The sequence below is a fragment of the Filicampus tigris genome, chromosome 1 (assembly GCF_054856515.1).
Source record: "Filicampus tigris isolate MCC_2025a chromosome 1, RoL_Ftig_1.0, whole genome shotgun sequence".
Taxonomy (NCBI): domain Eukaryota; kingdom Metazoa; phylum Chordata; class Actinopteri; order Syngnathiformes; family Syngnathidae; genus Filicampus; species Filicampus tigris.
The window spans coordinates 14,762,751-14,778,817 of NC_141217.1; the positions used below are offsets into that span (position 1 = coordinate 14,762,751).

A 16,067-nucleotide genomic window follows, 5' to 3' on the forward strand; every position below is an offset into this window, starting at 1 on the left:
TTCATGCTATTTTACTGTTTTCTCTTAGCAGATTAGATGAATGCACTACTTCTTTGTTGCATTTTTCTCACCTGAATGCTTAAACTCTAACAGTAATTCTTGTGGCACAATACACTCAATTTCCCAATGACTAGAGATGCGCACTTTCCTCTTTTTTGCAAGTCCGCCTTCCGTCCGTGACCTGGGTACCCTTCCATCCTCGTCCTTGCTTCCTTGTTCATAAAGTAATCGTCCTCCGACTCCGTCCGTCCTCATTCTTTTAAAGCGATTTCATCCTTACATTCCATTATTTCACTGGCTAAGAATTGGTACCAAAAATAAAAGCAAATAGCGTATACGCTCTCCCGGCTGGAAAGGTAGAATGACGCTCTAGTGGTAGAAACGCGGTTAAAATACAATTGAAAAATTGTTCAACAAATATGACCTCAAATTAGTGATGGACAAATGAAGCTTCATGAAGCACTTGTGATAATGTTTGACTCCTCTTGATGACACTGTTGATTTAAAGAATCAGTGGAAATTTAATCAATTTCCATTGCACTAGCCTTGATCTTTAAACCAAGAACAACATCTAGAAGAGGAAAAAATATCACAAGTGCTTCATGAAGCTTCATGTCAGTTTGAGGCTCAAACTGCAAAGAGAAAGCAAAAAGCCAGATGTGTTTTTCATCCTTCCCATCAACGTGTAGTTGGCATAATGTCTGCTTACTAATATAATGGCTTGTGTTAATTGTTTGATACAAAAATATTTTTTACGACAGTTTGAAGAGTTAAGCAAGACTTGCCAGTAGTTATGAAAAATGTGCTTGAGCCATTACAAACAACTTTAAGTGCATTTCTAAGTGTGTGTGTAGGTGTGTGTGGGGGTGTGGGGGTGCGTGGGGGTGTGTGTGTCTATAGACACACTGTACTGTATTTCTTTACAGAGACAACGAGCAACACAACACACAAACATAATAAAGAGCTGAGATGAGAGTGGCGCTATGAGCAGTAAGGGAATTAGTGTTTAGTGCAAGCTGGAGAAGCACCCCGGTGGAAACACAGAGAAAGAAATAAAAGCAATTGAACTGATTGCCCGACACACACACCACACACACACACACACACACATGCTCGCTATTATATGTTGATGTTCACCTCATAATGTGTGAGTTGTTGTGTACCCAATATACTTTATTTTCAGATTATCCCTTAGCCTGCCTCTTCATTTCTCCTGAGTATTCTCTTTTGGCCTAGCAACTCTTGCTCTAGCTCCACTTTCACATCACAACATCGTAATAAAGCCAGCGAGTGACCTGAGGCGGACGAGCACTCGGCTCAATATCCAACGCACGCTTGTCAACTGGGGCAATGAGCTCGAGAGTAATCAGTAGACCAATTCCCGTTTAATGTTTTGCAGGCCAAAGTGATATTAATGGCAAAATATGTTGTGCGCTTTCAGATGCATCTCGAATATTGATTGTGTTATTGTTTCCTAATTACACCCTTTGCAATTCTTACAAGGGGTTGTGAATCCAATAACACTTCTACTGACAATTCCCAAACGCAAAGTACTAGAGAGACTTACAAAGAAGGTTGTTTTCCACGCTTACTACTTGCATGGTCGGGAAAATCAAAAGAGGTCTGAAGTATCAATCAATAAAGACTGAGCAGCAATTGCCTTACGTACTCTTTAGTACCGGAGAAAAAGAAAGAATCATCAAAAATGTGGTGTTCATCACAAATCGTGTTGAATGTGAGAAACTTAATGGCAGCGGAGGGCTCAATTACTCAGCTGACAGTGCAAGCATGTTGTAAGTGTCCGAGTAGCTCTCAATTGTATTTATTTAATTTTATAACATTGCACACGGCGAGGCAAGCCCGGCAGGACCAGCGGTCGTAAAGTGCTGCAATGACGACCACATTTCACCGTTGTCATTTCCGTTTGTGTAGTCGAGCATCCCTTTGCCACAATTGTTGTCGCTACTGATGTTCTTCCGTCTTCTGCTGTGTTCTGTGTGTGTGCAATTGCCATGATAACGCGAGTCGGCACCCAAAATGGGTCACGGCTATTTTTTTTTTTTTCGGGGGTGGGTGGCTCAGCAGAGTAAAATACTGTAAGATATTTGATTTACCTTGAAGCACTTTTTGGGGGTCAAGAGACCCCTTAGAGGGAGCTAGAACATTTTCCAAGGTCCCCAATAGCCTTGTATTGATTTTTTTTAACTGCTAGAGGCCATCACATCTAAATAGTTTGAAATACTTCATTCAAATTTTATTTTGATTTAATACAATACAATACAGTTTTATTTATATTTAACTGCATTTCCTGAGGATGTAATTAGATTGGCACAGTCCTATACCAGTTTAAATATAAGCTTTGATATATGAGGTGTGTCGGAAAAGTTCCAGGACACTGAACAGTAATGATTTTTTTATTTGAATGAAAGTATATACAATACCCATTTTGACAACTTTCCATAGTTGATTGTGATTAATCACATTTCTCAAATACAATTTTCTATGAAAATTAAAATAAAAGAACTCAGCAGAGATACTGTTCATCAAATATCTTAATGCAGGGGTAGGGAACTCCAGTTCAAAACAAACAAACATTCGCACTCAGGGGCAATTTAGAGTGTCCAATTAACCTACCAGGCATGTTTTTGGAATGTGGGTGGAAACCGGAGTACCCGGAGAAAACCCACGCAGGCACTGGGAAAACATGCAAACTCCACACAGGAAGGCCGGGGCTGGATTCGAACCCACAAACTCTGCACTGTGAGGCAGACGTGCTAACCAGTCGATCACCGTGCTGCCCTTGTATTATTTATATAATTTAAAATATAATATTGATTGTTTATGCATAAACTATTAATGTCTCCATACTGTATGTCTATGCACCGTCTCTATGAAGAATGTAGAAAAATTCCACGAGCCGCCACTGCAAACTGCACCATTGCTCATATACAGGTAGTTTAAATGACGTAATCCAGCACAACTGATTCTGAACTCCCTTGGAAGATTAGATTGACATGGCATGGCATGTCAGTGTATGCTGCTGTCACGTAAGAACAGTTGCACTGGAGAAATGTCCAGATCTATCGGACTGCGTACTTGTGTGCATGTACACTACTGTGTGTGTGTTCACATGGCGGGTGTGTAACAGGTGCATCATGCTCACATGAGATCTGACAAGCAAGATCTGTAAATTCTTGTTCACAGAGGCAGAAGTAACCCAAGGCCAACCACACACCCTCTGCTGCTCGAGCTCCACTCCCCAGGCAATCATTGATTTTTTTTTTTAATAAAATATTTCATAAGCACACTTACATACCACTCGACTCAGAATTAAAACCAATCCCAATGATAAATGACATCCTAACATTGTGAGTGCTGTATATATGAACGAATGAACTTTGGTTGAAGTTAGCAATGCGGTTTTGCAGCAGTTATTCTTACGATTGGTTCCTTCAAATTTTGTTCCAACATGGGAGCATATGCACATAAATACTTTAGTTGGGAAAGCATGTGTCTAATGTAGTTATTCTCAAAGTGTGTTAGCCCAAATATACAGTATGCCGGTGCCATATTGTCACCCATCTTGAGATAACGCCAGTCCGCAATGCAATTCAATGCAATTGACCATTTCCAAAATGTAAGGGATATTTTCCACAGAAAGCTCACAATCTAAATATTATGTGTTAATCTGATATTATCATCATGATTTAGTCAAGTACAAAAGAAATTTGCTCCTGTTAAAACAAGATATATATTTTTTTTTTTATTACCTATTCCATCACAAGGGGTGTGGGGTGTGCATTGGCGAGCACCCTGGTTTTAAAACAATATATCATTTTTGACATAAAATACATTTTCCATCAAATGATGCTCGATTTTTTATTTTTATTTTAATATTTGATTAATATTGGGTTTACCTCCCTCAGGCGGCATGTTTTGGGGATTTTCCGGAAACACTGCATCTGCATGGCTTGTCTGGAATGAGTGGAACAGCAAAAAGCCATTTAAAAAAGGCCGAAAACTCATTATTTTAAGTGGAAGTCAACCCAAACATATTTTTCAAGAATATGTTCTATATAAGCCCACTACTTGAAACAAGGCATTTTGATAAATATTGCGTTGTGGAATAAGAGTTAATCCACCCATTTTTAGCCATCTCTGGGGGCAGCCATTTTGTCTCTTCTGTCGACTGAAAATGACTTCACAACTGCTCAGGGCTCAGGTAACAACCAATCACGGCTGTTTTCTGAAGCTGACCCGTGATTGGTTGTTACATGAGCCCTGAGCAGTTGTGATGTCATTTTCAGTCGACAGAAGTGATAAAATGGCCGCCCCCTGGGATGGCTAATAAGAGGTGAATTTTGCTGCTTAACTCATATTTCACAAACGTAACATTGATCAGAATACCGTGTTTCAACTAGTGGGTCTGCTGGGAACATATTCTTGAAAAAAAAATGTGTTTGTGTTGATTTCTCTTTAAGTATGCAGCGTGATTAATCCTTCTATTACACAACTACATTTTGGTCATGATGGTGACACTTGAAGACCTAAGTACTAGGTTTTGGTGTAAAACGTTTGAGAATCACTGGTTTAATATTAAATAAATGTACGTATATTTTGTTTAGAAAATACCATACTAAATTGGATAATTACTTTTTTTCACACCAAAACCTCTCATCATTGCTGCTGCTGCTGTTGTTGACCTTCAAAAAAAGTCTTACTGTGTTTGTAATGTGAACTGCACTGCGTCATTCTGAGAGGTGTTTCTAATATGATATTACTCTAATACATCTTATTCAAATGTTAGAAACACCCCTCAATATGATTCCGTGCTGAACTGCGAGTCATTCCAATGTTAACATTATTATCATTGAAAGCCCTTCTATTGGATGTCAGAAGACTGACAAACAGTATGCATAATTTACATCCATAATTAGGTTTATTATAGCATCTGCATTGGAGGCACATTATTTAGGAATGAGCAGCAAAACGCATTATTGGCCTTAGCAGATTGATGCGCCACTGTGGGATTGAACATGAGTGCCAGCACATTGAATTTAGTTCTAAGAATAACCTTGACTTGTCGCCTTCCGAGCTGATGAAAAGATGTTTCATTCCATTCATTTTGGAGCCGCCCTGCAACCTCGACTCTGCACTTGTGAACAGTCATGATGACAACAGCACAAGCAATTTGAAATGAAAGTGTGATGTCTCCGAGAGCTCTGTGCATTCACACCCAACCTTTGCATGTACATCGGTGTCCCATCTCCATATGCGGCATTACCGCCGCGCCCGTCAACTATTGATTCTTTTTCATTTTGTGTCTTTTTCAGCTTTACTTCACCGTTTACTTCACCAGCATGAAACTCGATAGCCAGCAACATTTTATTGAACAGCGAGACCTTTTCGTTGTAATTACCAAGCTTTGGCACAAAGTAAACATGTCATGTAATGAGATATGTTAGCTTGACATTTCTTATCCCTCATATCACAAAATTGGGGGAAAAAAACCGTTCTTTTAAAGCGTTCATGATCAAATCATCCTCATTTCAAACCAACATTCCAGGTGTTTTTTATGTAATTAGCTTCATTTGTAAGAAAATTTTTCACAGCAACCTATTCTAACCTGCCCCAGAGAACTTTACTTGGCAGAACTGCTGAAACACATGACAACGTTGCTTTTCTTTCATCTCAGAAACGTACCGTGCAACCTCATGCATGAAGCATGTCTCGGCCTACTTTTTCTTTTTTAATGTACATAGCAGCCGTCTTGTCAGTTTAGCTTATCTGTGACATTGGGGACAGCCCTTCATAAAGAGACATGTTCACACACATCCACATCCACAAACCCATTTTTACCATTGTAAACGTTCACACACTCACACAGTTGTGAAGCTGTGAAGAGGTAAGTCTCAAATCTGCCTCTGCAGTTTTCTGTTTTGCACTGCTGCGCTATTTTCTATATGTTAACCCAAGTCGCAGAGCCCCATCCTTTTGCACCTCTTTCCTCATCTTTCATCTTTCTCACCACTCTGTTCTCATCTCCCTTCCTCCCTTTTGCCTCCTACTCGGCCTCCACTTCAAGGTTTGCTCTGACTCAGTGTTCTGCATGCATATAAGTGTTTCTACAGCATCTTTACATTGTACCTTGTGAGAAAAAAAAAAAATCCTGTGACCTCACGAGAGAGAAATATACCCGAAAGAAAGACGCAACCATAAGCCATGAATAAAATACATGATATAGCTTCACATTTGAATTGAAAAATAGCTATTCAAGAAGGAAACCATCTTTTAGAACTATACTTTGGAAATTGAACCATAAATAAAGAAAAACTCATTTTAAGTTTCACTGACCCTGACTCGCATCGATGCCATGTTCAATATCTCCTGCTAATCATTAAATTCGTTCCAAAGTCAGAATTGGTGTGTTAAATCTTTCATGCTGATAGATATGATGATCTGCATCCACTTGAGGCAAATCCAGACAAAATGTTCTTTAAGATGACAGTGCTACTTATTAAGAATAATCACATCTGTGTCTGCAAAGTGACCCGTCCTCCTCCAATGCACAGTGGACACGCATTTATAGACTTGTGAGCGCTTCATATATACACGTGAGCTAGGGGCAAAAATTGAGGAAAGGGTTACAGTATGTAAATAAACTTTGGGCGAGTGGCGGGGTACATCCAATAGTCAGCAGTCAGGGCACCTACATAAAGACAATCAGTCACACTCATATTCACACCAATGGGCGATTTATTCTTCAGTGAACCGAACATGCATGCTTTTGGAATGTGGGAGGAAGCTGGCGTACCCGAAGAAAACCAACGCAACAACAGAGGGAGCAACTCTTTACAGTAACTACCAGACAGAAACAAATCCAATTTTAACATGGTGTAGCTCATTAGCTAATCCTGGGATGGGAAACTGGCAGCTCACGGGCCGCATGCGGCGGCCTCTTCTAAGTGGCCCCCAATTAATGTTCAGAAAAAACAAAAACATACAGGTTCATCTATTTGCAGATGTTTTTCCCCAATATTTATTTAGGGAGGTTTATATAGGCGTGGGGGGCAGGAGGGTAGATGTATTTTTTCAATTTTTTTGTAGGAGCCAACACCCATTTTTGTGAAAAATGCTTACTGGAGGTTTATCAATGTTTTTTTTTTCAAGAATTTGGGGAAAATTACACAGATTTTTGCTATTTGCACATATCCATGAACAGTGGGGTTCTCCACTGAATAGTTATAAGGTGTACTATCACTATTCACCCCTAGATGGCAGACATCGCTGAGTTGCACTTGCACTGGGTCTTATACTGCCCTATACGATAACAAGTAGGCCTAATATTTTTTTGCAGTTTTGGAGAGAAACAGAAAACAAACTTAGTACCTGAATAATAATAACATTTTGAGTGAGGTGATTTTTGTGAAAAAAATTGTGATAGGAAAATAAAGCTTCATGAAGCACTTTTTTACTCCTCTAGATGGCCCTCTTGGTTTAAAGCTAAATACAATACAATACAATTTCATTTATATAGCGCATTTCATAACAGCTGGAGCTGTAACAAAGCACTTTACAAACAATAAATAAATAGTAATAAATAATAATAATAAACAATAAAAGGCCATAATATTACATTTCAACCGCATTTTTCGACCTATAGTGCCACCTAGAGTCACCCTAGTGTCAGAAATCACCGCAAGTGATTCATGAAGGTTCATTTGTCCGTCACTGCGAAAAAAATGCACAAAATGAATTCTTGCAGTTAATGTTGGTTTCTTGTTCAGTTTATTGTCGTCCTTGAACGGTAATTTTTATCCACAACAGCCCTTCGCATGGAAAAAAATATCGAATTAATTTTTTAGGATTGTTCAAACCATCTGTTGTTGAAGACTAGATCATTATACATCACCTGTTTTCTGAAACTGGGCCATGATTGGTTGTTACCTGAACCCTGAGTAACTGTGATGTCATTTTCAGTCGACAGAAGTGAGAAAATGTCATACATCTGCTTAGAAAGTGTGTGGTCCCATTTGCTCCAACTGTAATGCTGATGAAAAATTGTGGGCTCCCTCCCTCATTTAAATTTCCCTTCCCTGGGCGAATCAAATTTACACTCCTTATAAAATAGCAACTTTAGTCAAAAATAAAGTGTCCCCATACGCTTATGAAAGGCATTCAACACAAATTGTGCAAACTGAAACACTTTGAGTGTAAACACAAAAAAAACAAATCAAGACAGTCTGCGAGCCTTTTACAGAATAGCTGTTATGTGAGATTATGATATAGAGAACACTAGAATAAAAAGTGTATTTCATTTTCAACTTTATCTAAAATCACGCAAAACACAGACCACGGGCGTTGCCTTAATCCAATTGGGACACTTTTGTTTGTTGATCAAAACCCTTTTCACATCAAGCCTCACTTTCACCATCCTGGAAACTGTCATGGGAATGTTGTTGCATTTACATAATCTTTGCCTTTTGCAATCCACCTCTCATTTCCCCTCTGCCTGCTCTGAATTACCCCAGCGCACATATGGGCACGCATGCGCACACAAACATTCATCATCCAAGTCGAACTCCTATAAGCGCATGTGACATATCTGCTTTGACCTTTGTGCTTCGCTCAAACCGACACATTCATGAATGCACATGCGGACACACATACGTCCGTAGTGTATCCCAGTGCTCTGGATTAGAGATACAGATTAGAGATTAGGGCCAGCAGCGGTTTTACACAATTCTCGCAAGTCCCGCCTATCCTGAAGCGCCTCTCGCCTGATCATCTGCAATGGTGATGGTACATACAGACAGAGGGGGGATTTTACATCATTGCATTGATATTTGTTCCATAATCCTAAATTAGCACTCTCAAAATGTCATTACCGCTGAGGATTTCCATTGTTTTCTGTTCCAACGACTCTCCATTTGTTATCTGCTCTTGTCTTCCTCTGTCGGCTAATCTTCAAAAACCCAATTCTGAAGTCGTTGCAGCCTTATTAGTTTACTTAATGACCTCAGTTCATCAATGCTCTCTCGAAAGTGATCCCATTGCTTCTACTTGGTCAACTTTGTGGATTCATTTTCAGACAGATTCTGATCAAGTGGCCAGAACTATCCACTCAGTTGAAAGGTTAAGAGTACATAAGCACAATATTAATTAACTAAAAAAGTAGTCAAATCCATAATTAGGATCATTGAAACAATTGTCATGTTTTTGGCTCCGAGCACAACCACAATGGATTTGAAATGCAAGGAACAACTGCAGACTGTCATCTTTAATTTGAGCGGATTTACATCCAAATCATCAGAACGATGGAGGCCTTACAACAATCTGTGTGCCTCCCACTTTTTAAGAGACCAAAGGTTTTGGGACATTAGGCTGCTAAAATGGTCCAATACTAGGTGGAGATTAGGGCCATCATATATGACCGCCAAAGGAACTGGTTCCTTTGTTTTTATTGATGACGTGACTGCTGACAAAAAGCAGCAGGATGAATTCAAAAGTGTTTCGGGCAATATTTTCTGCTCATATTAAGACAGATGCTTCGGAACTCATTGGCTGGCACTTCACGGTGCAGATGGACAGTGACCTGAAGCATACTGTGAAAGCAATAAAAGAGTTTTATAAGGAAAAGAAGTGGAAGTTTATGCAATGGCCAAGTCAATCATCTGGACGTTAAAGATGAAAGTCAACCCAAACATTTTTTTTCAAGAATAAGTTATATGCAAACCCACTAGTTGAAACAAGGCATTCTGATAAATATTGCATTTGTGGAATAAGAATTAATCCACCCGTTTTCAGTCATCTCTAGGGGCGGCCATTTTGTCACTTCTGTCGACTGAAAATGACATCACAACTGCTCAGGTCTCAGGTAACGACCAATCACAGCCGACCTGTTTAATGAAACTGAGCCATGATTGGTCGTTACCTGAGCCCTGAGCAGTTGTGATGTCGTTTTCAGTCGACAGAAGTGGCAAAATGGCCGCCCCCTGAGATGGCTAAAAAGGAGTGGATTTTGCTGCTTAACTCATATTCCACAAACGCAATATTAATCACAATGCCGTGTTTCAACTAGTGGATCTGCTGGGAACATGTTCTTGAAAAAAAATACGTTTGGGTTGATTTCCCCTTTAGATCCTCTTGAGCGTGCATTTGGAAGAATTGTCGATGTCCCAATCTTTATGGGCCTAACTGTACATCTGGTAAATGCTGGAATGTTGCGCTAGAACAGGAGCTTGCAATACAAGACATGGCATTAGCTTGCACACAGCGTCTAGGATGTGGGTGGGTAAAGGACCGGGAGAAGTTGCACTGTATTGATTGCTGATTCACTACTTCTCTTACCTGGATGTTCAGGCACTCTTATTTTAAAATGGACTAGATATACAGCGTCTTTGTGTGCGCATGTGTGTGTCATCTGTATACTGCATATTACGTGGAGGAGTGGAAAGTCAACCAAAAATTCATCCAACCTGATGGACATTGAATGAAATTGCCTTTTAACATGATGAATTTAAACTTTCTGTCAACTGCAGTCAGTGTTGCTGACTTCCCCAGCCACTGCAGACATTGACTGCAAATAGACATTGACCTTTATAAAGCTTCATTTGAACTTGATAGATGTCGCAAATAACTAACAGAGTGAAGCCGAGCTTAGTGAGACGCATAGTCTCTGTTGACGAGGCTAGCAGTCAACCACGAGTCTGCCATTTTGTTTAGAAGTTGACCATCATTGAATTAGATGCGTACCTTGTCATTAAACGCGCAGTCCTGAATGAACATTTTGTCAAAGTGAAATGTCAAATAATTGGTCTTTTTCTTCCTGTATTTATGTATGCTTTCTGTAGGTGAATGCCGTCATGCCATTTGGGTGCCTTGCTCTGCGAGATGGGCAGACGTATGATAGTATATCCGATGTGACAGACAAATATGAGATTGGCCAGGTTCTCCGAGCGTAAGTACTATAAATCTTTGTGTAATGTGTTTTGACTCCTTCCTCTTCTGCAATGTTTAATTCATTGACATTCCCATTCGTATAGGCAGTATGCATAAAAAGGAATTGTGTCAGGAGCTCCAATTCTTTTTGGGCTTGAGAATCCAATGATTTATTCAGAAGGACTGAAGTTGGTAGTACGAAACCTGCAAGTAGCAGAATTAAGAGATTTAGTTCTGCTAACTATTCAAAGTTGGCCAAGCAACTGTGTAATTTTGCTCTTGGTTGTGGCGTGAAAATCACTGCTGCTTTTCGCCCAACAGAAAACCTATTCTTGACACATTGCAGCGACACACATACCCTCTTACACGTGTGTGCGCAAGCGCGAGCACACACACACACACACACGCACACACGCACGCGGCCATATGGCAACGTCAGCATCTGGCCTCAGAGATTTGTGTGGATCTTTTATATAACACATCGAAGACCAAACTTAAGTGCACTTTATCACGTGGTGTAGAGAATATCTGCGTTCTAATTCTTTCTCCTTTTTTTTAAAGTTGATTTAACTAACATGTCATGAGCTTCACATTCAACAAATAATTATAACAACACAATTTCCTCTGCTGCCTTTCTAAACTATAATAGAAAAATTGTTTGTTCTTTAATTTTGCATACTTGTCCTTTTCAATTTATTTCTAAAGCTTCTACATTTTTGTCACTTAAAATCTATTTCATTTTTTATTCTATATCACTGAAATAAATGTGATAGGATTCTAAAGCTCGGTTGTAACAATGCTGTATAAGCATTTGTTTTTCTTCCTGTTTTGTTCTTGTGACATAGGAAGGAGTTCTGTGAGCTGTGCCTGGCTAAAGACAGACAAACTAACAAAGTATTTGTCTGCAAGAAATTTCTCAAGAAAGATGGCAGGAAAGTCCGCAAGGCCGCCAAGAACGAGATCATGATCCTGAAATTGTACGCAGTCAGTATGTGGACAGAAGGACGTATGATTGAGGAGTACAAGGAGCAGAAAGCGAGAATTTGAAATGTTCATGTTTGCAGTAATAATCAATAAATTGTACTCTATATCAGTGAAGTGTCCAATTTCACTTAGGGGGGGGTTTGCAAATATTCAACGACCAAAAAAAAACACTTTTTGGTTTATTTGTAAAAAGAGGCATTATGGCTTGACATTGTATAATTATGATCTGAGAAAACTTCAGCCATCTCTTGCCTGATCTTGCACCTCGAATTTGATACGCAAGAAACCACTGCGCCTGAGGAAACACAACCAATCAGAGACAGAAGGCTTGGCTCACGAGGTGTCAATCATTCGTCATAAAAGCAATTTATTCTTAATGAACTGTTGCTATAACACGGAATGTTATCAGTTTGAAGTTGTTGCGGTATTTATGCGAGGCCGCAGGATTTGCCCGACAAATTACTGCCACCGTGTGAGTGCAGCCTTCCATCTTTGATGGGTTGTTTTTCCTCAGGTGTGGCGGTTTCTTGCATAACAAATGAAAGGAACGTGATGGGGCCAGAGGCAGTTGATTTTTTTTTTTCACACATATTTATCATGCACTAATCAATTCATCAAATCAGAATTACTGCTTTAATATATATGGCAAAAAAGCGTTTTGAAATTGCCTACTCCCACATTAATTGCTCCCGCAAAATGATTATTCATTCACTTCAAATGGTGTACTGTATCTTGGTTTAACTACCTATGGCAGTAATTTTTGTTTGTAAAATACGTTGTTTGGCTTAAGAAATGTTGGGAAACACCGCAGTCTACATTAACAAGTCTTGGCATCCTTCTAAATAATCTGACTCATTTTATTATTTCCTAGGGTCAACCACCCAAACATCCTTCAGCTCATTGATACATTTGAGACCCGAAAAGAATACTACATCATCCAAGAACTGTGAGTGTCCTTAGTTTCATGTACAGTATCTTTCTTGAGCATCCATGAATATAAATGGTTGGTTAACAAGAACCAGAAATCTGCTAGCTCAAGGGGCCGAGCAGAGCGTACGCTGTTATTACTGTGTGCTCTGATGTAGCCCTCCACAACTGAGAGAGGTGTGCGATTTGATGAGATATTTGCTTTCTCGAACACTCTACACTACTTATTGCCCCTGAAGCGATGCTTTACCTTAAGAGGATCGATATTCTTAGTGCAGCCAGCCAAGAGTGTGTTCGCAACTTCTTGTCTCGCAATAACAGCAGACGTGTGGGTAAGGCATTTTGGTTGGATTAGGTCTCCAAACCGTTAGGAGAATTGGGATGGACAGATTGGGTTATTGCAGTCACGCTGTTGGCCTTTGCAGGTACTCGTCCTCCTTTAGGCAAGACACAACTGTCTCACCTATCATTTATGTTCCTTCCAAAGTTAAGTAATGAGCCATGCTCCCATTGCTTTAATTGCTCACAGTGGTACCTTGGGGCCCCGTGGAAGCAGATTGTCTTACTAATAGACATGAGAAGTAGCAAACGCAGGATTTTTCTACTGCGTTAAAAGCGATTTATCGCATTGCAACATGTGGCTAACAGCAGCAACGTTGCTCTCTGTTCATGTTTGTGTTTGTGTTGTGTTTACGCACCAGGGCCACGGGGGGAGATGTCTTTGACTGGATTCAGGACCAAGGCAACTACACAGAGAGAGATGCTTCCAACGTCATCAGACAGGTCTTGGAGGCTGTGGCATATTTGCACTCCCTCAACATTGTCCACAGGAACCTGAAGGTACTTCAACGTTCTGCCATTTCTCACTAGTATCTTTGGCCATCATGATCAACCCATCAGGGTTAACTGTATATGGAATTGACTTAACCAATTAAATACATGATGGCCTTAACCAGAGCGTTTACCCCTCATTGGAAAAGTTGATGAGCAATAATTGTAACAATTCTTTTGTGGCCTCCTCCTTAGTTCAATCAATTAAATAAATCGGACAGTATGTACAGCTGAGTTACAAAGTATTTATGATTTTATTATATATTTGTATTTATATAGTTTTATTGTTTAAGAGGTTGGTAGACAACATGTGATCTTTAAGTGACCTAAGTTTGAAGATTGATTTTAATAGGGTTATAATAGTATCTGTTAAAGTCATTGTCAATGAATATTGCCTAAGCAATTAACATTTTGTGGAAAACATTTCCTTTTAGGATTTTACTCAAATGCATATAGTGACAGGATGACAAAGACCTTTTAAAAAGACCAAATGATTTGACATTAAAGCAGAAAGAAAATGAACTGACCTCTTGAACACCAATCAGTTGTAAAGTATATTTCAGAGTTGAGACACTCTTAGATTTCCAGTGTGTGAAATATTCATATGATTTGTGTCCTCCCTCTGTCTCTTAGCTAGAAAACCTCATGTACTACACTGAAAACAACCACAACAAAGTAGTTCTGCGAGATTTCTATCTGTCCAGATTTGAGAATGGCCCCATCACAGAACCCTGTGGCACGCCAGAATACTTAGGTAGGATTTGATCACTTACTCGGAATAATAATTGGGATTTGTCTAATCACGTCGTTATGTCTAGCTCATGTTATTTCTATAGCATTTTCCACAGCGCGTTGTTGCAAGTTTTCAATTTTACACAATACATGCATCATCAGTTTTTTCCTCTGTGTAATTCTTAATGTCTGTAATCCCAACAATTTTAGGATGTGCAAGACCTACAGTACACTAAGGGAAATATACAAGCAGTCCTACCAGTATAAGTCAATTAAAATGAATAGTGAAACCCTGGCCCGCGACCCTTGTGAGGATAAGCGGTATCGATAATGGATGGAGTGAAACCCTGTGCTGGGTCGAATTATGACCATGATCTGAGGGTATTCGGATGAACATCCATTAGAGTAATTTTGATCAAACTTTTTTTGTTACATCCCTCAGCACCTGAAGTAGTGGCCCGTCATCGATATGGCCGACCTGTGGACTGCTGGGCTGTAGGTGTCATTATGTTCATACTGTAAGTCTTTAGCATTTGTATAAATTAACCAACAACAGATTAGCTTCTTCTGTATCAGACGAATAGGGTTTTGTTTTTCAGATTATCGGGTAACCCTCCGTTTTATGATGAGACAGAAGAAGAAAACACAGATCTCCATAATCGCATAATTTTCTGTCGAATTGTTGCTGGTGATTTTGAGTTTGATTCTCCATACTGGGATGACATCTCGCCTGCAGGTACACGTTTTCGCCACACGATGGCAACAAATATCTTCAAAGATTCATCACACAGTGGCCAAGTTTATCACTGGTAGCGATGGTGTCACTATTTTGCCAAATTAAATATTTTAAATAAAACCAGATACATACAAGTAAAAGTATTGCAGGAAGTTTGATTTTTATTGTATGAATATAACATTAGAAATCACTTTTGAAAATAATATATTGCAAACAGTTAAAGCAGCAACCAAAATGAATTGTAATGCATTAAAGGTCAAAAATGCGTCACAACCAAGCTCTGCAAACCCACACTCCCACCCCACCCCCATGCACACACACACACAAAGAAAGAAAGAAAACCATGCATAAAAAGAAGTACATGTAGAAAAACGTAGGCTTTCTAAGTGTTGGGCAAACAAGGAGTGATATGACTATTTGGTGAGGATTTGAAAACAAATAATAATAGAAGATTGAATTAACAAATGGAGTGGAAAGATGAACATCAGTAGCATTTGTAATCCCAGAATTTCAAATAAAACAAGCTTTAATGTTAGTACATCACTTATACAATACAATAATCATGTGTCTAATAAGGATAAGCAGTACACAGAATGGATGGATGGATGTCAGAACACCTAATAGACTAAGTTAAATTGCTATGGTTAGTGTAGTTTGTTTAGATTCACTATATAGCATTAAGTAACTTGCACTGTGGAAAAGAAAGTAGAAGACCCGACCTTGGTTGTGAAGAATAAATGATGCTATTAAGAATTTGGAGCCAGGGACACAAGTGTTAACTTTCCTGGATGCTATTTGGAATAGAATAGAGTTTATTGCCATTTGTGCAAGTTAAAACAGGTCAAAACAGGTATAATTCTTGTGCGTGTCTCTGAGTCAGTAACAACGTATGAACAAACACACAGTGCATTCGACA

At 39.3% G+C, this 16,067-nt stretch overlaps 1 protein-coding gene across 4 annotated transcripts in view; it reads left to right on the forward strand.

Moving 5' to 3' along the window:
- The window catches only part of camkvl (CaM kinase-like vesicle-associated, like), a 43,096-nt gene that overhangs the window by 21,402 nt on the left and 5,627 nt on the right, over positions 1-16,067 (forward strand). For all 4 annotated transcript variants that reach the window (XM_086049535.1, XM_086049273.1, XM_086049451.1 and 1 more), the window contains 7 exons: positions 10,854-10,960; positions 11,787-11,918; positions 12,797-12,871; positions 13,554-13,692; positions 14,317-14,437; positions 14,858-14,933; positions 15,015-15,151. In XM_086049535.1, coding sequence (XP_085905661.1) covers positions 10,866-10,960; positions 11,787-11,918; positions 12,797-12,871; positions 13,554-13,692; positions 14,317-14,437; positions 14,858-14,933; positions 15,015-15,151 — 775 coding nt within the window. In that variant the 5' untranslated portion in view covers positions 10,854-10,865. The remainder of the gene's footprint in view (positions 1-10,853; positions 10,961-11,786; positions 11,919-12,796; positions 12,872-13,553; positions 13,693-14,316; positions 14,438-14,857; positions 14,934-15,014; positions 15,152-16,067) is intronic.